The sequence below is a fragment of the Girardinichthys multiradiatus genome, chromosome 20 (genome assembly GCF_021462225.1).
Source record: "Girardinichthys multiradiatus isolate DD_20200921_A chromosome 20, DD_fGirMul_XY1, whole genome shotgun sequence".
Lineage (NCBI taxonomy): Eukaryota > Metazoa > Chordata > Actinopteri > Cyprinodontiformes > Goodeidae > Girardinichthys > Girardinichthys multiradiatus.
Genome location: NC_061812.1, coordinates 43264274 through 43288468, shown reverse-complemented (window position 1 = coordinate 43288468; position 24195 = coordinate 43264274). Strand labels below are relative to the sequence as shown.

Below are 24195 nucleotides of genomic sequence, written 5' to 3'. Positions count from 1 at the left end.
AATAGTTGAACTTTTTAGCTTCTGTAACAGTGGAGAAGCAAATGATGTGTTCCAGACGTTTGGACTTTGTTCACTTGTGGTTCGCACATTAGCCACATCATTTCCTCAAAATGACTGATAATACCACCAGTCATTAGTAGGAAACAGTTCTGGTTTAGAGGAGGTTAGCCTTAAACAATGAGCTTTCAGTTGCTCATACATTACACTGTGCCAACGTCGTGTTATTTCTGCTCTGCCACTTCTTCATCCAAAAGGGATGGGTGAGGCTTCACCAGACACAGGCTTCCTCCTCATGCATCCTGTCACCATAATTTGAGCTGGCATAAAACATCACTGGGTTTCATACGTAGGAAGGTAGAGGATTGAAGGAAAGGAACTCGGCTTATAGTAGGGAAAGAGACTCCCTAATTTAAAGAGATACCTTCGATTGTTGGTATTGGAGACTTATTGACAGCCTGAATAAGCATTTTTAAGACAAATAATTACATTAGCTGGTATATTTGCACATTGTCAACAAGCATTCAGTTTAAAATTATGCCTGGAGATTTGTGTCTGCATGTGTGTTCATAAAAATCATTGTGCCTTTTCTTTTCTTATAATAGCTAGCGAAAGACAAAGAGCGTCTGCAAGCCATGATGACGCATCTTCATGTCAAGTCCACAGAGCCCAAAGCCACCCCGCAGCCGGTGAGCAGCAACCTTGTCATACATCTCTCTCCCCCCCGTTCCCCTATTCCTTTTGTTTGTCTTAATTGGCACACATGTATTCATTAATCCCTTCCTCCATCTCCTTATTTATCTGCTAAATAAAAACAGCTGTTCTCTTGAGGGAAGCAGTAAATATAGTTTGGAGCACATCTGCTGACATCTGAGATTCAATTTATTGTCTGTGATGAACTGGATACGCATTTTGCAACGCCCCTCCCCATCTCTGCATCAGAGAACCGGTGCATCTCTGTGCATACAAGGAAAAAATACTGTAAAAGACCAAAAGCATATAGTAATGATAAGATGTGTTAAGAAATAAATACATGTGATCAAATCATACCTGTAGTTTTAGTGCCTTTGATGGCAGAAACTGCTGGGAAACATTTACAGACAAATTGTAAAATGTTTGAAATTTAAATTAAATCACTGATGTGGGACGTATTATTCTATAGAAAAGCTGAAAATAATAATAATTTGAAGAATTCATTAAGAATAATGCTCACTGTTTTCTGAAAGCAACAATAAAAGTGATAATGTAAGTACATAAAAGTCTCTAAAGACAATTTAGTCCTCACCTACAGAGATAAAAAAAAAAAGCTTTCAGAAATTACTTAGTGATTTAATTAGACCCTAGAGATTACTAATCTTTCCTGAAGAAAAAAATCCTAAAAAGCTTTAGTTTCAGTTTCATCATTAACGTTAAAAGTTTCAGTGCGTGCCAGAATTTCCAATTTTGCAGAGTAAACATGAAAATGAGAAAAGAAACCAGAATATTTTCCTGCAGGCGAAAAACAAAGATTTTTTTTTTTTTGACAAGTTCCAACCTTTATATTTATTACTTTCTGAGTACACTATGATGAAGCTCACTGCTTAATCCCCATCCTATAGGGCTAAAGGCTTTGCATCTGGCATTTAAGTGTCGGCTCTATTTTGTCATATATAAGATGGGACCTCACCATCATATTTCAGTCCGTATGACAGTTCATTCAGACAGGCAAATGAGCAGATATAATTTTACTGCGGGGCATGAATGTAAAATCCCACTCACACATGCACGTAAATAGACGATAAACCTGCAGCAGTCCTGTCCCTGTTCTGTTTGGATCATTTATTTACAGTCACCGAGAAGGCTATTGACATCCAGAGGCTGCATGCGCCCCCTCCACACAGCATCAGCGCAGCTAGTCAACAGTAACCACCTGGAGATGTCAAATGACAATAAGCTGTCTGTTAAAACCGTGCCTGTTTGATTGTGTAGATTAGGGTGCAGAACGAGGGCTATGACACAGGGACATTTGTATATGAAAAGTGGTTGGGGCGACAGATAGCATCTCGAGTTCTCTACCTCTCCTCTCTCCCCTGGGCCCCGGGAGAATGGCTGTGTCAGAGCTCAGTGTTAATACTCTCGAGGGGGCGAGCTGTTTTTTTTTTTTTTTTATTCAAATAAATCTCCCATTCTCTGGGGCCGCTCTGCCTGCTGCGAGCTGCTGTGATGCAAATGTCTGAGTTTGGCTAGGTGAGTGGAGGACTTACACAGGTCAGGGCCCATGGTCTCACTGAGGCTTGAAGGAGATTGTATCAGAGGTAGCTGCAGATAGGATGCAGAATAAAATCATCTCCAGAGATGACCTGCAATAGAGTCACTTTGAAGAGTACAGATGACTCCTTCCTGCAAATGCAGCTCCAACTTTTTCTTTGGCGTTACACACCAATGTAAAAATTATGTTTGAGGAGCATCACAGCTGAGCAGCTCACATGAACATGAGGATTTACATGTAGTTAGAATGAAGGTTGAAGTTAAGGTTTAAGATCTCTAGATATAACATCAGAATATTTGATAAGTGAAATCTGTCTCACAAAGCGCTATCCAGTACCTGTTAGCATGTGACTGTTGAAGTAACTGAGATTTGTTATGAAGGTGTGTGTGCTTTAACCTTGGCACTCTTATTTTGAAGTAAGAAAGGAAGTAGTTCTTGAGCTACCTTGTTGTGTAGGCTAATAACGACTTCTGGAGGGAATGGCTGTAAACAGTCGGTTACATGGGGATTGAATAAGCAATCACCACTTTTTGCGACTAGCTAACAGCTAGCTGACAACGACGCTAAACATAGCATCTGCTTTGGGTTATTTTGCAGTCTGTCATTGAGAACTCCCACTTTGCACGTGTCTTTACTAGCCTTCTGTGCTTGAAAGTACAACAACAGTAAGGTAGATAATTAAAAACCTTTTCCATGCCTGTCTCACCTTATCTTGACTTCGTTTCCATTCAGCGTTGTATGTAAGCTCAAAGAGTTATTAACTAAGAGGAAAAGGTACAAAGGCTACAAAATATTTGGGAGAATCTTTAAGCGAGCACAGCTTCATCCGTGATTAGGATTTTGTTTTGAATTTTAATGCTGTTAACATCAATGTTATCTCCACCTGCTGGCAGAGCAGTATGGAGAGCCGTTTCATTCAAAATTAAATAAATACTGCTGTTGATAAATTATTAATAAATATTCCATGAAATAAAACAAAATAATTATGTTAAAAGGAATTTTCATCTTATTTTATTTATTTAATTTACTTAAAGCAGTTTTATTTTGTGACACTTTTATTTTGTAAAGCTACATTACGTATTTCAGTTACTTTTACTTTTTAACCCCATTTTTCATATTAAGCTCTTTTTATTTCATGTTGTTATATCCAAATGAGGGGGTGGAGTTTTACCTGTGGGGCGGCGCTGGGACAGCAGGGCTGAGCTCAATTCGTGGCTCAGGCCGGCAGAAGCATGACGCTGCCTGCCAGAAGACAGCATGCCGGAGGGAGCCAGGGGATTCTGCGAGGAAGCCCCTGGCTCCCCTGGTGCTGGACCGGCCGTAAAAGCCTGTCATGGCGGTTGCCGGTGTTTTTGTGGAAACCAATGCTGATTATCGGCAAATAGGATGTCATTATTGTAATAGGCTGTTACTTTTAAATGATGATGTCTTTATTGGTTTTTATTTAATAAACAGTGTTAGACCCATAACATAAGGTGGCTGTATTTACTTGAGATGGAAAGTAAATAGCACTATGTGTTGTATGACGTGCTGAAAGGATGATGAAGACTTATTGCACAAACAGCTTCCACAAAAAGAGCGGCAACCGCCGTGGCAGGCTTTTACGGCCAGTCTGGCACCAGGGGAGCCAGGAGCTTCCTCGCAGAGTCCCCTGGCTCCCTCCGGCATGCTGTCTTCTGGCAGGCAGCGGCATGCTTCTGCCGGCCTCAGCCACGAATTGAGCTCAGCCCTGCTGTCCCACAGATAAAACTCCGCCCCCTCATTTGAATATAAGAACATGAAATGAAAAGAGCTTAAAATGAAAAACGGGGTTACTGAAATACGTAAAGTAGCTTTACAAAATAAAAGTGACACAAAATAAAACTGCTTTATGAAATAAATAAGTAAATCTTTAAGTAAATTAAATCTTTGAGTAAATTAAATAAATCTTGAAATTAATTAAATAAAACAAGATAAAATTTATTTTAACATAATTACTTTGTTTTATTTCATGGGGATATTTATTTATTTCATGGAATATTTATTAATAATTTATCAATAGCAGTATTTTTTTAGTTATTTAATTCTGAATGAAACGGCTCTCCATAGAGCATGGTGTTACAACTTTTTTCAATTGGGTTCCAGGGTACAAACACATTTTTTTAAAGAGCGAGGGACAGAAAATGTCTTTAAACATTCATGTTAATTAGGGGTGCGGCGGTGGCACCAGGGTAAAGTGCGTGACCCACATACAGAGCCCACAGTCCTTGATGCAGCCGTCACTGGTTCAAGTCCCGGCCCGTTGACCTTTGCTGCATGTTTTCCCCTCTTTTTCAACATCTCATTTCCTGTCGGTCAGCTTACAAAATAAAGGCCACTAGTGCAACAAAAAAAATTTATATATATAAAAAAAAAAAGAATCCCAAATAGTGTAACCCAGTCTGGTCAAATCTGAACTGGATCTTTTACACTTAACAATTATTGTTTTAAAATCACAGTTTGGGGTGTATTAAACTTTATCCATATATAATATCCTGGTCAAACATGGATTCCTAATTTTCTCAAGAACACTGCTAAAATCTCATCTTGTTCTTGTGAACCTAGGATTTTGTGTCGACTCTGCTCAGGAACTGGATATAATGTTGGTCTCTTAGTCAAAATTCAACCAATCTGATAAATACTGTTCACAAATTAACAGTATTTATCAGATTTTTTTTTCCTGACTCTGAGTTGGATGAGGGTGGGGAGAAGATGAAAACAAAATGTGCCACATTAGCCATGCATGTTTCTGTGTGTGTATTTGTATTTGTCTCTGTGTGAGTGGATGGGTGTCTGCGCACAGTGTCACTAAGCATTCATGTCAGAAATCTGACCTTTTACGCCATACATAATTAAGGAGGGACTTTTTGTTTATTTTCTTTAGCAGCTTGCCGAGTCAAAGCCAGTATAATTAGATCACCAATTACCATTTAATTAATTTCAGTGTGAAGTCTCATTTTGTCTGGGAACTGGAGTGAGCCCAAATGGTGGGGCAAACAAAGGCAAGGCTATTACCAGCCTGTCTGGCCTATTGTTGAAGCCTCTCTGTGTTTATGGCCAGGGAATATGGATGAAACATGAAACAAAGCCCGCTAATCCACAGGAAGAGAAGTCAACACGACAGCCTCCTTCCATTGATAGCATTGTGTCAGAAACACGCAAACCCAAGAGTAATTTATTTTCTTCATGTTTTTAGAATAACATGTCTTCTGATGCTGTTTGTGCGCATGTGTGCGGCACTGCCGAAATCCAAATTATTTGGGCAGACTCTGCCAAAAAAGCCAGAGTTCAGTCTGCAAAACGTAAATAGACATTGTGAGAATTTGGACACGTCTGTTAGAATGGGAGATTTACAAAACACAGTTGTTGCTAATTTTGGAGAGAGTTGGTTGCTACTTTATATCTGAGACAGACCGAAATAAAATCAAATAAATACTTTAGGTACAGAAATTATGCTGTGTCTAAAATTTGGGATGTCATTATCTATGTCCTGTCCTCATAAAAGCTGCTGTCTGCGTGTACAGATCAGCAATATCATATATTGTGAAAAGAATTAGTTACAATACAAGATGAACATTAATTGATCACATTTGAAAAATTGGATTTTCTACTTTTGCTGTTTGAACCAATTTGTAGTCAATGCATGCTGTATCCACATTTCCAAATATTGATAAATTCAATCACAGTTGCACTGACTAATGCAAGTGCTATAGTGCTATAACAGACTGTACTCAGTGATAGTTTTATAACCTCTAAGCCAGTTAGGGTTTTAATACTTGTTTTAATACTTGTTTTTAATACTTTTTTCATCACTTTTATCAGTATTGCAAGAAAGTAACAAAATGCCGTGATGGAATTTTAAGTTTGTATTGTGCAGTGTTATTTGTGAATGTTATGAAGATAATTATAATAATCTGTGGAGATTTTGAAAGGGCACAATATTTGTGGTCAAAGTGAAGTCTGTCTTGCAAACGCCATGTAGTTGCTGTCAGCATGTGACTTCGCCTGGTACAGTAAGTAGTAGTGATTTTTAGCATTACTCTAGGAAATGAAAGAGAGTGATTTAAGCCTTTTGTACCTATTTTTGAGAATCTTACCTTGAAGTTGGAACAGGAGTACTTCCTCCTTTGCTGCGTTAGATTGAAGCAGTCTGATCAAGTATCATCGAGCTGCCCGACACTATCATTACAACAGCGCTAAAGAAAGCGCCCACCACTTTGAAATAGTTTGTCTGGCAGCGTTTTGGGCGCCCGACAGAATAATGAAAAAGTGACGGACTGACAGATGAGATACAAACATTCTGAGAATAGCTCAACTAGCCAACCATTAGCAGCTAATAACTCTAAAGTTGGCATCTGCTTCAGAGCAGATCGGTGCTACATAAATAGGCTTGGGATTTATCAGTTTTATTAAAATAAGTCTCCATTTAATCCTCTAAACAAATCGTGTCATTCTACACCAAACAGCTTTATTCTATCGGTGTAAAGTCAAAAGATGAACATTTTTAATACTTTTCTGGCATTGGCCTTTCTTGGCCTTTGAATTAATCAGGCATAAGGACTTCAATAAATGGTCAAATCAAAACTGGAATAAATTATTGTTCACTGATTACAGATTTTTTTTTTATGTGATTGTAAAATCTTTAATGTATTTATGTAAACAAAACAATCAAGACTCTTCTTTTTCTCCAAATTTTGTCTAAAATCTTGTATTGTCTCGTTCTTGTTAAACCAATATCGCTTATGGTCTTCTCCTGTGATGAATCTTTACCCCCTAGTGTCAGGTGTTAAAAACTGTCATCCCTGCACCCCTATTACGAGTTGAAGTCCAACAGCCAATCCCACATAATCAACATGTCAGGTCCCTTTATTTCCTTTCTTTTCATTTCACTTTCAGTATTTTCTCCTTTTTCTTCTCACAGTCTGAAGTCATATTTAATTTGGAAACTGGCCTACAGCAAATTAGCAATTAGAACAATTTTGCGGGAATATGTATATGTGTCATTAGTTTTCCTCCCAATTAATAGGTGGAGCATAGGGTCAGGCAAGAATTTTCCACTTGACTGCTGCTCCAGTACAGAGGCTTGGCTCTTGGCTCAGAGCTGCCGCAGCTCTTGGAAAAAAAAGAAAAACATGCTATATCTTCGGAGCACTTGCCATAATTAGTTTACCTTGTAGCCATTATTTCTTAAATCCCTCTTTCGCCTCAGCTGACCCAACCCATCCCCACTCGCAGACCTCAGTGCTGAAACCAAAGACTCTCTTCAAATTGCTGCCTGTGAAGACACTGTGGGTTCTTCCTAACAATGGCCATCATGAACCTAATGATGGAGGTCAGTCAGGCCCAGTAGTTAATCATCAGAACACCTCTGTAAGCACCTCCTAATTAGAGTCCTCACAATACAATTTCAGCTTGTAATTAGCCCAGATTGGCTTCTTTCTCTGGCTTCCTTATTAGCAGGGCTGCTCAGCAGTAGGTGAGAACCACACTGTCATTTTTCAGTGCTGCATCGGACGCCCATCTTTCCTTCACCTCTCAGCACCAGCGAGTGGCCCCTTTGCTGAATGTGGCTGTGGTGGCAGGAGGGGTTGTCCAAATGGGACAAAAGCTTTAACAGAGACAACTGAATGGTGGATGATGCTGTTGTAATTATAAAGCTAACTGTGCTTTGTCTGATTTCCTTTTTCTCAGCTCAACCTCGTGTCCAACGTCACATTGTCAAAGTCGGCGCCCGATGCCTCTCCTCCTCTGAGCCTCCCACAGACCCCCACCACACCTACAGCGCCCCTCACACCCCTCTCCCATACCCACTCCGTCATCCACAGTGTGGGGCCGATGCGACGGCGCTACTCAGAAAAGTACAACATGCCCATCTCTCCAGGTATGGCAGATTTTACATTTGTCACATTCTCAAACTTGAATGTTTTTGTTAGGTTTTTATGTGACCCTAAATAAAATCCAGTGCAGCCAGTGTAGTTCAGAAGTCACCTATTTAGTAAATTAACCTTTGTTTTATATAATCTCTGTATAAATAGAGCTGTGGAGAAATTTAAAGCAGGGTTAGCCAATATAACCTTATTCCAAGCTTTTAAGTCTATATGGATCAAATAGAAAGACAGTAAGTGGCTGCGAGCCATATTGGTATCAGACAAGACCAAAACTGAACTTTTGTGCCCTACCTGAAAAATTTTATGTGCGGTGGAAAACTAGCACTTCACCCTGGAAACCATCCCTATGGTGAAACATGGTAGTGGCAGCATCATGCTGTGGGGATGTAGTGAAACTTGTCAGAGTTAATGGGGAAATGGGATGGAGGCTAACCTTCAGGCAGGATAACCACCCTAAACATGCAGCCAGAGCCCCAGTGAAATGATTTAGATAAAGCATATTCACCTGTTAGAAAGGCCTAGTCAAAGGCTAGAAGTATATATGTGACATCGCCCTACAATTGAAGCAGTTGCAAAATATGGAAATGCACTTATTATTACTTTCTTTGCTAAAGATTTTAAAAGCCATCTGTTTTCTCCTTCCCCTTTATAATATTTCACTTCTTCATGTTGCTCTTATTCATTAACTCCCAAAAAAAATATGTCAAAGTTGGGAATTGTAACCTGTCAAAATCTGAAGAATTTCAGAGGCACTGGATATACCGAAGAAAATCCTGTTATCATTTTATTTTACATGCTTTGATTTTGTTCCCTGTGCACAGATATCAGTCAGAACAAAGAGTTTTACATGAATGCAGATGTCAGGCCACCTTTCACCTATGCCTCACTAATAAGACAGGTAAGGAGTCCACTTCTTTATTTTTCTGATAAAGTGACTGAAATGTTTTACCCCCTACATGATCTTAGTTTAATCCACTCTTTATTTCTCATATTTGAGCACAGTTTAGACAGAGAAGTTTCTGATCCATGTTTAGATAAATGCAAGAATAGATCCTGGTCTCAACACACACCCACATGTGACATCTTAGTTTGCTTAGGCATTTTGGCCCCTGTTAGCGCTACCAATTTCATTTTACACAACAGTATGGATGAACCTGTTTTAAGATGGCTAGTCAATTATCGCCCAGCCGCAGTAATCTGGGATCTCAGGAATTAATCTGAGCCGTCCATAATTGCGCCCCCCTTAATCTGCCTGAGAAATGTTTTTGCTTGCCCTTCATTTACACCCACAAAGTAAAATGTATTCAAATCTCCCATTTTAAATTAAAAGTGCTTCACAGTTCCAGAAACAGGGCACACACTCTGTGTTGTCTGTTTTTCTCAGTGGGAACTTGTGCAGACATGCTTGGCTCTTTCTAAATTATTAATGGTTTTGGAAAGCCGGCAAAAGAGTAAATGTTTGTCTCTGTCACTGCTCCTCATCCAGGCAATACTCGAATCCCCGGAAAAGCAGCTAACACTAAACGAAATCTACAACTGGTTCACACGAATGTTTGCATATTTTAGGCGCAACGCCGCAACATGGAAGGTAAGTGTTTGTCGGTTTTTGTTTTTCGTCTTTTTGAGCATGCACCAATGAAGGCAGAGGCTAAAGAATGAAAGTCAGGAATAATACTGCTGTAAACCCACATTTACCCAGATTGTAACAATGCACAAACTATTATGTCCAGGGGATCCGCCCTTTATATATACATATGATCCAATAGAAAAAACAACCTGCATTTAGGGAGAAGAGAGGAAGAAAAATAAAAGTAATCTTGTAATGTGTGTGTAAATGGGCTGTTGGTGGGTGGTATTGGTCAAACTTAGCACTTCTACCTGCCAACGAGTCCCTCACATTCTTTTTAGGAGGTAGCTCTCCTCCTTGGCCCCAAACACTCACATACAGAGCAGAACACATTGGCTCCCCCCCCCCCTCCCGGAGCCAAGACTGATCTGTCACAAACAGCTCGAACCACACCTCAAACATAAATACACTCACACACAAAGCATCACCACCCTCCTCCACCCGTGTCCTCCATCAGCTCACACACTTGCTGACAGCCTTTCCATAGGGGCAAACTGGTGTCATAAACACTGGATTCTTCCTTTATTCTCCTGCTCCTGAAATAACAAAAGGATGATTTATGAACATCTCCTTTCATTATTTATTTTTCATTTTAGTGTTGAACCTTTAAATTGTAATCTCTCTTTTTGCCACTGTGGTAAGGAGGTCCACCCAAAATGTTCTGGTCAGTAAAAATATTTTGTGTAACTTGTTTGGGTTTCAGTATCAAATTGCAACCAGAACGGGCATATTTTAGGCACCAGAAATAAGGTGTCAATGTTGTTTATTAATGTGGAATTGCAACTGATTTTAGAAGCTTTGACTTTTAGATACCTATTTTAGCCATTCTAATTTATCTTTAGAAACTTTAACATGACAAGATATAAGAACAGGGTCCAAAACAATATTTCTAGCCTTCCAGCTATGAGTGGCCATTATTGTTTTTATTTTATTAACATTACGAAATCAACGGTGTAATTTAAGTCTGGTACATTCTAGCAGGAAAATGTCTAAAACATGCAAGATTTTGAGGACTGGAACATGCCACTGATCCTTAGATCCCAGATCCTTAAGTTAGATGAGATTTCCATAAGGCTGCTAACATTTCCATATCCATCATGTTAATTGAGTACTCAAACGGATAAAGAAGAGCAATTTTGCTGTAATATGTTTAGACTTTCTGTTACCCACACAAAGTCTTGCTCTCTCTTGCTCTTGCAGCCTAAATGAAAGCAGACGTGTTCATCAAGTTTTAAAAAATATAGCTTAATTTCCAATTACATTAAACACCTCAGTGATTGAACGTAGTTAACAATTTACTTCCTGTCAGTACAACCTGGTAGTAATTTTTTAAGATGCATTTACTGATCAAGAAAAGCTTGGTCAGACAGAAACTCTTGTCATGGTCCAAGCTGAAAATTGTCCAGTTCAAATTGCCATCTGATTTCCCACTGGTAATAAGGGCTTTAAGGACCATCCTCTGTCAGATAATCATTTTGTTTTATTGTTGTTCTGTTTGATCAGTTTTCCTATAATTATATTTGTACTGAATGAAACTTTTCTTCTCCCTGTTTTTTTTTTTTTTTACATCAACTGCAGAATGCAGTCCGGCATAATCTTAGCCTTCACAAGTGTTTTGTGCGAGTAGAAAACGTAAAAGGGGCTGTGTGGACAGTCGACGAAATAGAGTTCCAAAAGAGACGGCCTCAAAAGATCAGTGGGTATGTTTGGCCTCTTTGAGCGCTGACTAGCGTCTGTCTCACAGCTGACTGATGGGAAGAGGCTGCTGCCAACTGCTGCCACTCCATTTCATTGTTTGTGTTCCACAACGTCCAAAGTCCCTGCTTGCTTTGGCGTGCCCCCCTCCACCTCACCCCGCTTCTTGTGCTTTCAGAAGCCTTTTGGTGATGCCTCATAACTCAAAATGGCTGATTTTCATTGTGATCCTCACCCTTTCCCCTCCTCCTTGTGTCTGTCTGTCTGTGTGTTTGTCCCTGCCGATCACTGCAACTGCATCTGGCTGTCCCCCACTCCATGCTGGCTTGCTTTCCCAGGGTGCCATTCGCACCAACCTTTCCCTGCATAAGTGCTTTGTGCGAGTAGAGGATGAGTTTGGGTCCTATTGGACTGTTGATGATGAGGAGTTTAAACGCGGCCGACACATTCAGCGCGGCCGCCCTCGGAAATTCGCCGCTGATGAGAACTTTGAGGAGCTGCTCGTACAGTAAGCACCTCAGCCTGCACTGCAAACACCAGTGCCCCCACCCTCTCCTCCCCTCAGCTTCCCTGCATGCCCCCCCACCCCACCCCACCCCCGATCCCCTTTCTCAATGTTGCCATCATGCTTTTTGTGTTAAGCTCGCCATCCATCATGCTTTCACAAGATCTGCCTCCATCAACCTGTACTTCCTTCCCAAGAACACAGTTGTGTGGTATCATAGAATGATTGAACATCTCAGACCTATAGCCTTAATATCCACATTACTACATCAGTAAATGTGTTTAGTTTAAAGTGCATTGATTTCTTTTTATGAAATAAGATCCCGTATGTGAGGAATGCATGCGAGGTGAGACATGAGTCTGTGGTTGTAACTTAATTTTTCTGTTTGCAGAAGTCCAGCCCTAGTGAAGAACATTCAGACCAGCCTGGGCTATGGTCCAACTCTCTCTGCCGCCTTCCAGGTAAAAATAATAGGTGACTTCATCCCTAGTTACCTCACTCACAACTTCAAAAGACAGAGAGAACGAAGTCTTCCTCAGTCTTTGTTTTTAAGGCAATGCTCTGCCATGAGAAGAGTGATGGGCAACTGAGAAAAGTGCTGACAACTCTCTTCCGCTTCACATTTTATGCTTTGGGTTTTGCTTTTCAGGCTTCAATGGCAGAAAACAACATACCTCTATACACTACTGCTTCCATTGGAAGTCCCACACTCAACTCCCTGGCGAACGCCATCCGCGAGGAGATGAATGGAGCGATGGACCATGGAAACAGCAACGGGAGTGACAGCAGCCCGGGACGCTCGCCCCTGCCAGCTATGTGAGTGGCACGCACACTTTCTACCAGTAGAACAAACCCAAAAAGGAAGAAAGAAAAAGAGCCCTGGCTGCATATTCAGTGCCTTGAGAAAGTCTTCATATCCCTTGATCATTTTCACATTTAGTCATGTTACAACCACAGATTACAATGTATCTATATGGAAGGTATTTGTATTCAGCCACCTTTACTCTGATACCCCTAAGAAAAGAAAAGTGCATCAAAAGTGGCCTGGGCCTTGTTGAACCCATCATTCAAAAATGGAAAAGTATGACAAAACTACAAACCTACCAAGACATGATTCTCCACCCTTTCTGCACAATATCAGGAAAAACATTCACCAATGTTGGTGAAGGTTTGTTCCATTAACTTCTTTCTGCTTTGGATATATTGTTAACATAGACCCCAAATTGTGAGAAGTTAGTACTACTGGAAATCTACTGGTAAGCAATTGGGATCAAAGTGGATTTATTGAAAAAGTTGCATCTGGCTAGATCTACAGTTTGCGATGAAACACTTAAGTTGTTGTTTCATAATGACTCTGCTGGGACATCTTAATGCCCTTCTAAAAATGTTTCGGCTAAAAAAATCAACAAGCCTAAAATACTTTACTTGTATTTACTGAAGTAGAATCAGTATTTTGCGATACTGATTTTGCGTATAGTAATATTGCAATAATGACAACCGTGAGATTTATTGTCCACCTAATCTGACAGGTCAGGCAAGGAGAGCATTAACCAGATAAACATCCAAGAGGTCCATGGTAACACTGGAGGAGCGGCAGATATTCACAGCTCAGTTAGAAGAATCTGTTGACAGGACAGCTATTAGTCATGCACCTTACAAATCTGGCCTTAATGGAGGAGCGGCAAAAAGACGGAAAATTAATCCATGTAGGGGACACAGCAAGCATGTGGATAAAGGTGCTCTGGTCAGATGCTCTGGCCTTCATACAAAATGAGAGGAAAATGAACACTGCACATCACCCTGAACAGACTACCCTCACTGTGACCCATGGCAGCATGGTGCTGTGGGGTGCTTGCCATCAAAAATATATCCATATTGTAGAACGGTCCAGTTAGTGTCCAGCCCTAACCCTTCAGTATGACTGAGCTTCAGCTGTTTCGCAAGAAAAGTGGGCAAAAGTCTCAGTCCTAAAGACATGCGGCTGTAATTGCAGTGAAAGCTTCTTCTACAAAATATTGTCTCAAAATGTTGAAAGCCATGCATCTCTTTCCTTGCGCTTCAATACTGCGCTACTTTTGCCACATGCACTACATTTTGTTGGTCTATCACATAAAACCCTAATAAAATGAGGTCTGTGGTTGTAACGTGACAATATGTGAAGACGTCCAAGGCGTTTGAATATTTGTGGAAGGCACTGTAGGTGCAGTCAGAAAACACTTTTATTGTCCACCTAGAATGATCTAAATATCTCCAACACATGGCAATAGATCAGACAGAAAACATTGTCAGGGGAGCAGTAAATTAAAGGGAGAGGAATCATATTAGAGTTGTGTGTCGGGTCATGGCCAGCACTGTGGCAGGCCTCCCAGCAGAAAAGGAAACTCCACCTTTTCAAAGCTTCCATGAGCAGAACAGCCAGGAAGAGAAGACAGGAGCCCCCCTTGTTATTTTAACAGCAAGTTTATGAACTCTGCTTTATGCGTCCCGCTGACTGTCAGAGCCTCAACCATAATCAGCAGCCCAGTTTGTTCAAATATTTACAAAATCTCAGAAAGCAGAGTGACAGGGTGGTTGGCTCCAACACGGCGCAACACGAACTGCAACACATTCAGAAACGCCTCTGAAAGAAAAACAACACAAAAGCATAATTAGTCTGGAGGACAATATCCAAGATTGTCTTGTTGGAAAGTTGTGGTCGGCCTGGAGACCACAGCTCCCCATTCACTTGTTGTATAGGAGTGTCTGCTAAGTTGTTTGAAGCCTAAAATAATACCGCACACGCTGCATCGTTTCCAGATGTGGGGGCAGACCACCGATGAGCAATGCGGGTAGACTGAGGGATGGCCTCCTGAAATGTACGAGCTCAGGGGGAAAATTCTGCCTGAAAACAAAAAAAGAGAGAGAGAAAGATGCAGTAATAAGCTCCTGGCCAAATAGGGGAAAGTGCCATCCTTAATCACTGTGAACATAGCTCTGAGCATGGCTGTGGAACAGGAAAGGCAGAGACAGGATGGGTGTGCTGGCCTGAAGGCAGCCTGCTTCTCCCTCTGCCCTTCTGCTTCTATGTTTAGGCTGATACAGCTAGCTATCCCTGCTCCATTATAACGTCTATAAACTCTGTGCAGCTCAATATGTTGTTTTTTAAAGCGTACTTGTCTTTCTGTGGATTATGGATTGGGAATCAAAGTACTTGCAAACATATTTATACCACTTAAACCTTTTCACATTTTGCCTCACAGACAACAGTGTGGGGCATAATTTTAAAGTGGAAGGAAGGCTGGTTTTTCAAGATTAAAATAAATAAACAAATCTGAATGGAAACTTTTTCAAGCCACCCTGATTGTAGTCTGTGTGAAAACATCTGGTACTGTCTCTTGTGACACAGAAAACATGTGGAGGAAGGTGCTTTGGTGAAATGATTGAGTTTTTGACCTACATGCAAAATGCTAAAGAGTGGTGGAGAGTAACCCGTCATGCTGTCGGAAGGTTTTTCTCCACCAGGGACACAGAAGCTGGTCAGAGATGATATACAGATGAAGTTATATACAAAACAATCCTTTAGAAAATCTGTTGGAGGCTGCAAAAGGCTTGAGACTAGGACATGCCACACTTTTCAGATTTTTATCTGTAAAAAAAAGATGTTGATTATTTTTTCCTTTCATATCATAATTATGCACTACTTTGTGCTGGTATATGACATGAAACGCCAACAAAATAAAACATTTGGTAATTATGTGACAAAGTACTGAACAGTTTAAGGTGTATAAATACTTTCATGAGGCACGGTAAGTGATGTAGAATCTGCTCTGTAAACAAGATGCAGCATGCTGAGGAAATGAACTAATGTGTGAATTCCTCCCTGATTTTCTTTGACTCTTTGACTCCCTTTGCTCTGAAGAGCCCTTGTTAATCCTGCTGTGTGTTTTCCACATGTATCTGTGGGCTGCTGCCTGACGGGACACAGCTTTTTCACAGTGTGGAAACCAGAGCGCTTCTAAACAACCAGACAAAAACCAAGTATCCAGAGAAAGCTAATTATGAGCAAAGTGTAGACTCAGCACACAGTTCAATAGCATAATAATAACAATTTCATGTCTGCCCTGCAGCCACGCAGTCAGACCTGAGGCTACGGCACTTGTGGAGTTACTTTGATGTGAGAATGATAGAAGAGCTGACTTTACGTTTCCCTCCTTTTCATAATTTACACCAAAATATGTCAGCTCATTTGCATATGAGTGCCTCCATCACAATAGTTGCAAATCACACAAGGCATCCTAGTATGAAAAAAGAATCAAATGTGGGCTTTTGTAAAGAGCAATGTGCCAGTTGTCCCTTGTTGTTGTAGTAAATGAGCCCGGTGCCTCATCCTGACACCGCTCAGCCTCCTCTGCAGCAGCCTGGCACCGCAGGTTAGAGCAGCGAGTCCCCTGCAGCTGCTCATAATGTTTTTTTTTTCCTCCTCTCCACCACCAGGCCTCCTCTTCCCCTGCGCTTTATTCCTGCTCTGTTTCTGTAATGAGAAATTTGGCAGATCTCATCTCTTTAGTGTCTCTTTTGCCCAGGCTGTGAGCGGCGAGGAGGAGCACGGGGGACGGTTCGTGTTTTTGCCTTGTTTACAAGTGACAGCGTTATTATTCTCATAAGGGCTCTGTTTCTTATCACCGTGTTGTACCGAGTGCACCGCTGCCTCTCTGCGTTGTACGCCTTTCCTGCCAGCGCTTTTCTTCCATTATTGACACTTGGTTGAAAATATGCATTAATTCTGGAGTTTAAAGCATGTATGCTGGTGTCTGGTTGCTGTGTTTGCTTGAAGTTGATTAATGATAGAAGCCGCCTCGGGGTCGTCCTCTGGAGACCCGTCTCGCAGGTTGTGCATGTTAACGAGCAGGAAGGGGAACACACAGTGTGCCACTGATCCTCCGCCACCAGGAGGCTGACAACAGCAGAGTCCATTCGCTCCTCTGCTCGTCTCACGTTGTTAATCTTCCTCATTTATCAATTGTAAGTGAATACTCTGTTGTCGCTTGCCATGGAAGTAAAAAGCCCGCAGCTTTGCCGGGATTGGAATACCTCAAAAGAAAGCTGAATTATCTTCAGTTCCAGCAAGCAGCCCCCTCTTTTCCACAGAAGCCAGACATTTGTTTTTGTTCCCTTGCCTCCTCCTCTATAAACAGAATCAGTACAGGTATCACTTTGTGCCCGGTGTCAGCTTTCCGACATATTTTTGCTTTCAAAAGTGCATACTTTTTCAAACTCCTCATTTTTTCTGGAGTTTTTATAACATTCTGGAAGTTTGAGTTCAAATTATTAACCCTGAACTGCTTGGATAGTAATGTGGTTCTATCAGATGGGGCTTCTAAAAATAATAAAAATACCACAGTTACCAAAACTAATTTATATTAGCTAAATGCCAAAATAATTCAAGCCTTTGTCTCTGATTTGTAAACTGTTATCAGGCTTTTTATGTTTCTTTTGGAGTAATGGCTTCTTGCTGTCTGAGTGGCTTTTCAGCCCATGCTGAACAGAGCTCAGTTCAGTTAATAATAAGAATCTCTAGTCAGCTTCTGTCACCATCTTCACAAGGTCTTCTGCTTTGGTTCTGGGCTTGATACACACATTTGGCACACGCCTGAAGTTCCTGTGGTGTTTATAATTGGTTGTAATTGTCCGAAGAGTTAAATGTGAGAACTTCAGGCATTTTGCATCTGTACTCAATGATGAACTCAACTTGTGCAGGTCCACAATTATCTTCCTGATAAATCGGGCTGTTTTTCTTGATATATATATTTTTCCCTTGAAGTTTAAGGTGTTGCCTTAAAATATTTAAACAGGGGCACCTCTATTTAACTCAAATGTTGTAAATTGGTAAGTGTTACAAAACCGCAACATCATAATCATCGGGGCTTTCCCAAACTGGTTGAAGGGTATGTAATCTTCAGAATATAAACAAATTAATAAAAATAATCCAAAAAATCTTTTGGAATATTTGGGCATTTACTAATTAGAAATATCAGAAATCTGCTCAAGATTCTCAGAAATCTTGACATAGAACATAAAACATTTAGTCTGATATAATATATGTGAAGAAAAAAACTATGTGTGTACATCAAAAGCTAAAAGACTTGAATTTGTCAAATAAGGACTGGAGTATCCTAGGCTACATGCAGATTCTGTAGTTTATGAAGATTTCTATCTAAAAACACAAAAATACGAAAAATAGCAATGTTTGCACTTTGTTTGGTGTTAACTGCAGGTCCGGTTCCACCAGAATCTTTCTGTAATCCAAAAAAGTTGTGAAATGGGCTTCATCAATCAGTCAACAAGTCAAAATACTGATGATGTGGCAAATCAAACAAAAAAACGTGATTTAAACTAGGGATGCACGATACATCGGCATTGACATGGGTATCGGCCGTTATTAGTAATTTTTTAACATAGCAGTATCGGTCCAATAAGTAAAACTGGGCCGATATTAATAATCCGTATTTATTACCATCTTGTTGCTGTTTGTGTTTTTGAAGGGGGAGGGAGGGGGTTGGCCATGTGGTATTTGTTTGGGCATGGGACAGTTATAGTTATGCAGAGCAGGACTGTAGGGTGTTTAACTGAAGCAGAGAAGCAGTGTCAGTGGTGGGGTTGTTTTTCCACGGTGTTAAAAGGGCAGTGAAATATATATGAGATATGAAATCGGTAAATATCATTTATTGGCCATAACAGTGATATTAATATCGGATATTGATACTGGCCTGAATTTTTATATTGGTGCATCCTTAATTTAAACTACTCCATTTTTCCCCTTTAGAAAATGTAAGAAGGAAAAAGTAATTTTCCATACTCAGTTCTATGTTTTCCAGGCTTATCCAGACCTGAAAAAGGTTCCAGGCCAAATGTTTCCAAGCCTTTATATTAACCCTGCATCGTGTGTAAAGTATTTAGTAAAGTGACAGCTTTACTCTCATCTCTCCCACCCCCCTCTGTAGGCATCACATCAGCGTTAAGGAGGAACCACTGGACCCTGAAGACCATGACGGACCCCTCTCTCTGGTCACGACTGCTAATCACAGTCCGGATTTTGACCACCACCGAGATTATGACGACGACGTGGGCCATGACGACATGCTGTAAGGCCAAGACGATGTGAATCTTCTGGGAGACATAAACACCGGACTGCAGTCTCAGCCTGTCAAATGTCTCCAAGCGGACGTTTTAGTGCCATTACAAAACACAACAAGAACTGAAAGGGGAAGAAAACAGAATAAACCCCAATAAAGGGAGGGGGAGGGGGGCCTTTTGATTTCAGATTGCTTTCTACCTTTGATTTCAGTAAACGCTTAAAAAGTGAAAACAAACTTCATTTGTACTCGTGTCGAACAGATCTGTTTGGTACCGTGGTGGGGGCAACGTGTTTAAGTTTGGACCCTCGCTGCGCAGCCACAATGGACTGCACTCAGCGGACTGCGAGAGGGCCTCTGTACACCCCCCACCCATCCTGCCACCCCACTCTCTCAGACACACATATGTGACCATAAACTGAAGAGAAAGATAAAGACATTTAATTTACACGATGTGTGTGTATGTGCGTGTGTGTGAGGGTGAGCGAATGAGTTCATTGTCACTGCCTTCAACACTTCTTGGTTTGATTCCATCAAAGGTGGGAGGGACCTTTTTTTTGTTTTTTTGTTTTTTTTTGGGGGGGGGGGGGGGGGGGGGGTTCTCTTTTGTTTTTTCTAAGAGGAGGGGTCCTAAAATATCAACCTGATGTGTCCTCTCCATTATTCAATGCTGTGTCACATGTTGCATCTTTATTTGTGATTATTTCTTGAAACTGATCAGACCTCATGCCCATGCTGTGGAGATTCTGTGCGGTCGCCACTTGATGATGAATGTTTATGATTTCCTCGCATGCTGTTCATTTAAAAGTACACACACACATGAAGCAGAATGTCAGATACCAAGTAGTATTTTTCTGTCATTTATTCCACTTTCTTTCCAAACAAAAAAAAAGAAGAAAAAGCACCCTCCTCTGCGCCTCTCTCCCTCCTGCTCGTGAAGTCCATTGGCAATGCACTACTCGTAATGAAGGCACTCTCCACGCATCAATGAAGTCTAATTTAAGATGCGAATGAATGACAGAGAAATCATGCAGGTTATGATTTATCCTTATAAAATTATTCTTTAAAACAGCCCCTCACGGCAGAGCGTGCTGAGCCGCAACACAATTTCTGATCACTTACAAGCTCTGGGTTTTTTAAAGCCAAATGAAAATGTCAGGTGTGCACAGGAAAGATAATGATTTAGACCAACTAATTGTGATTCCAGAACAGAGCCGTCATTGTTAATCAAACGAGTCTGCTTCCCCGGGCCGTTATTTCATGCGGCGCTTGAAGATAAAGCCGCGTTCCCTGTAGTTTTTATTTATATCATGCGCATGACTAGTTTGGAGTTTTGAGCATTAATAACATAGACCCCGGATTGAACGCAGAGGGAACAACCCTGGCGCCAGCAAACATTTTACATTCCAGCAACTGACAGCAAATATCAAACTGTACGCCGATGACTGTCTGTTCAGTGTAGCCCCTAAAGTAAGAATTAGTGGATTTGGGATGCAGCAAAAAGAATTCCCAGTTTTCCAGGAGACCATTTATTTCAAGACTGCAATCAACCACTTTAAATATTTTATTTATTGTTAGTTTTAGGTTTATTTTGTGTTACTTCTGCCTTTTTCTTGGTCAGTATGTTTTAATATCTTGTCGTGCAACTACCAAAGATAAACTACAAAGTCAATGTTGTGTGTTCCATGTAGGCATAGGCCGGTTACCAGTGTCAACTTGTACCAAGGTTTCAAAAGCCAATTTATTTCTCAGACACGCCATTTCTATGATTTAGAGTTATGATAATGAAATATTGAAGAAAGTCCAAGAGAGAGTCACTAGAGGTGTTTCTATGGCTGCATGAAGCAGAAAGTGGTGCCCCTCCCCCATCGGCTCTTACACACTGCTGGGAAGCTGGCTGAAATAAGGCTAGAACACATTTCTCATATGCGCAAAAGACAAATTTGACTGTTTGGAAATATTTGGAAGATTTTTGCTTTTTAGTTTTAAATTACAGCAATTAAATTATGTCTGACATTTTTGCCTGAATTCCAGGATACTGGAAACTTGGTATTTCCACTCAATGTTATCACAGCGTGAGAGTCTCATATGGCCCATATTTCAATGCAATAGTAAATAAGGCCAAATATCTCCATCCTCTCTGCCATCTGACCATCTCAGCAGTGCTGCCAAATGGAATCACAAGAAAATGCTCCTCAAAGTGGTGTTTTTTTATACTTTTTTATTATTATTATTTTAAACCAAAGGGTTTTATTAAAACAGGAGAGCTGCGGTGAAGCTTTGCAGTGACCAAAACCGAACAGGAGGAGCTGACAGGCTGACTACATGATGACCAAATCAGAGAAATTGTTCGTCTTGGGGGCCAGTGAGTGAAAACAAAACTAAAGGGGTTAGATCTTTGGTTGGGAGCAGGTTTGTGTGCTGAAAAATAAAAGCTTATGACAAAAAGTATACTGGTCAATGGAAAAACAATGTGAACCAAATCATGTGCTTCAACTAGATCACACAATGATTCTCTTCTTTTATTCCTTCGTCTCTTTGTATCTTTTAAAATGATTGTATACCCCTTTCACGTTATTTTTGGTCAAGACTTTATGATTGTGTTTAGTTTCTGTCAACTTTTTGCTTTTTATATTAAAAAAACACTCCTGTCAACTAATAAGCTGGGTACAAGGTACTTTATGGCAGTCATTGCTTTTGTCCTGTTTAAGGTCACTGCTCATTAACTAAAAAGGAGATGGCTGGTCTGCGGCTTTCCAGAAGATGTATTTAATATCCAGGCAGCTGTGGGACGGGTCAGTTCCAGCCGGGCTGGGATCGTGAGAACAGGGCCAAGCTCATCCACAAAGCCTCGGCCGTCGAGCCTGTTTGTTTGGTATGCGTAAAAAGGAGGGAAAAGGCACTGGTAGATTAGATCACTCTCAGCATGTGTAACTTGACAGTACTAAAGATAACAGCATGAGAAAACGGTTAGGACGCATACCTCGACTCAAACCTATAGGGAATGATTCAGTTCAGTGAGAAAAATAAACATTTCACTTGGTTGCACTTAGCTGTGCGGCTTGCATGTGTCGGAAGAAAATGACTAAAAGAGCTTCTCCATCAAACTGACAGTTCTCTGGCCTTTTTAAAAAATCTGATTTAATGTGAAGGTATCACCCAGCTGTGTGTGGGACCGATCGTCCTGTCCATGAGGCTTTTCCTCCTAGGTGCTGATGGGTTGTTTTAAGGGAGCTCCAACTTCAGATTGTTCTTTTCTCCCCCTCTCTTAAGATCACATCCGTTTGCTTCATCGCATCTGCTTTGTATTCAGTATGAAATAGTGAAACCTGCTGTATGTATCTGAATAGCAAATTGCTGCAAATGTATTTTAATTAGTAATCCTTGCTTTACAACAAAATAAAAAGGAAAAAGAATCCTACCGGGTGGGAATGCGGTGGTGGGTGGTTTGTCCCAGATTTTGGATTTTAAACTGTATTATAGGAAACAGATTTTTCTCTGTTATTACTGACCTGAGCATTTTGTACAGATTTCTTTCCTTGTTTGTGTTAAGCTGTTTTTTTGATACTTCCTTTTGATGGTCCAACCACGGCCTGCTGTGGCTGTACGACCTGCTCACAGGCAGGTGTATTTCTGCTCCAAGACGGAGGTACATTGCATGACTAATCCCAGGGTCACACAGAATGTGGGGTGGGGGGGTCTTGAGAAGTGCTCGGTAATACTATAAGGGTATATCAATCTAATAATATTTTATATGAAATTAGGTAAAAGGAAGAAAAATATGCAGTGCCAAGGTGTAAAAAATGTTGTTAAAAGCTCTTTTCTCCCCAGTTTCATGATTCTTTTTCACCATCACATCAAAGATGTGTCCTCACCCATGTCATGTAGATCAAACACACTTTTTGTTAGATTCCTTTCCCTGACATGATCATTGTCAGAGTCAAACCAAGCACAGCAAGTGGGTCACAGGCTTTAGTCTGCTGGAGTGTAACGCCCTGCAAACTGCAGATCTCCTAAATATCTCTCTCTCTCTCTCTCACACACACACACACACTAAAAATGCCATCGCTTCATCCATCACCAACATCCAGCCTGCCATCATTCCGACCCCCTCTTTTCTCCAGCTCTCACATCACACTTTTGTTTCTTTTAAGACGGAGAGAAAGGGAAGAGCGGGGATGGGGGGTGGGCGTGCCTGCAGCCCAGGAGCTGTCACAGGGCTCTCATCCTGCAGAAGCTTTTCAGTTTGTTTTCGTGTTTCCTTTTAGAATGTTCTCTGTAGTTTTGCTTTTTTTTCCCTCCTATGTTGTTTTTTTAATAGATAAATATGATTACACATCACTTCCATGAGTCTGTAACCTCATCATTTGTTGTCTGCTGGATGCAGACCACTCTGTTGTAGTCAGTGGCGATGACTGACGTGAGCATTCTTAAACATGCAATAAAATGCTGGTTGTTCAAGTTGTTCCTCCTTATGTGCTTCAGTCTAGTTTTGTTTGTCTAGTTTGAGCCTAATTAAACTCAAGTTTGTGCAGGATCAAACAGGAACATTTGAAAACTTTTACACCACTTTCACTTTTTTACATGTCTGTGGCCAAAGCCCAAGAGTGGCTTGTTTCAAATGAATTTAATATTCTCCTACAATACCTTGCTAAGGTTTTTATGCTGCTTGCATGCTGCATAGTATTTAAACAAATATAGATAATGAGTAGTCTATCCAGCTATTGGAAAAATTAAATAAAATGAATTATTTTCATCTAAACAAGGTTTTATTGAAAAGGTTTAGTCTGGCACATGTCTGATGTTTTGCCAATGACACACCTTAGATGTGTCTTAATGATCACCTCATTACCTCTTTACCTTATGAAAGATGTTTTTTTGTTTCATCAAACAAGTGGCACCAACTATATCACAGGGATAGCATAAATCTCTGGCACTTATACGGAGTTCCAGTCAGGGCAGCTCTTCCGGATATAGATATTACATACAACGATCTCGCCATGACGATGAATTAAATGATAACTAATTGATCATTTGGAATGTATGCACTTAACATGGAATGTATGTGATTTGATTGAATTAAATTAGTAAGTGCCTTGAGACCA

General features: G+C 40.6%; 1 protein-coding gene across 9 annotated transcripts in view; it reads left to right on the top strand.

Annotated features, from left to right (window-relative positions):
• The window catches only part of foxp1b (forkhead box P1b), a 217816-nt gene extending 194265 nt beyond the window's left edge, over window positions 1-23551 (top strand). For all 9 annotated transcript variants that reach the window (XM_047346868.1, XM_047346867.1, XM_047346873.1 and 6 more), the window contains 8 exons: window positions 603-686; window positions 7955-8144; window positions 8973-9049; window positions 9638-9739; window positions 11357-11478; window positions 12370-12439; window positions 12628-12794; window positions 18959-23551. In XM_047346868.1, the coding sequence (XP_047202824.1) occupies window positions 603-686; window positions 7955-8144; window positions 8973-9049; window positions 9638-9739; window positions 11357-11478; window positions 12370-12439; window positions 12628-12794; window positions 18959-19103 (957 nt within the window). In that variant the 3' untranslated portion in view covers window positions 19104-23551. The remainder of the gene's footprint in view (window positions 1-602; window positions 687-7954; window positions 8145-8972; window positions 9050-9637; window positions 9740-11356; window positions 11479-12369; window positions 12440-12627; window positions 12795-18958) is intronic.
• The last annotated feature ends 644 nt before the right edge of the window (window positions 23552-24195 follow it).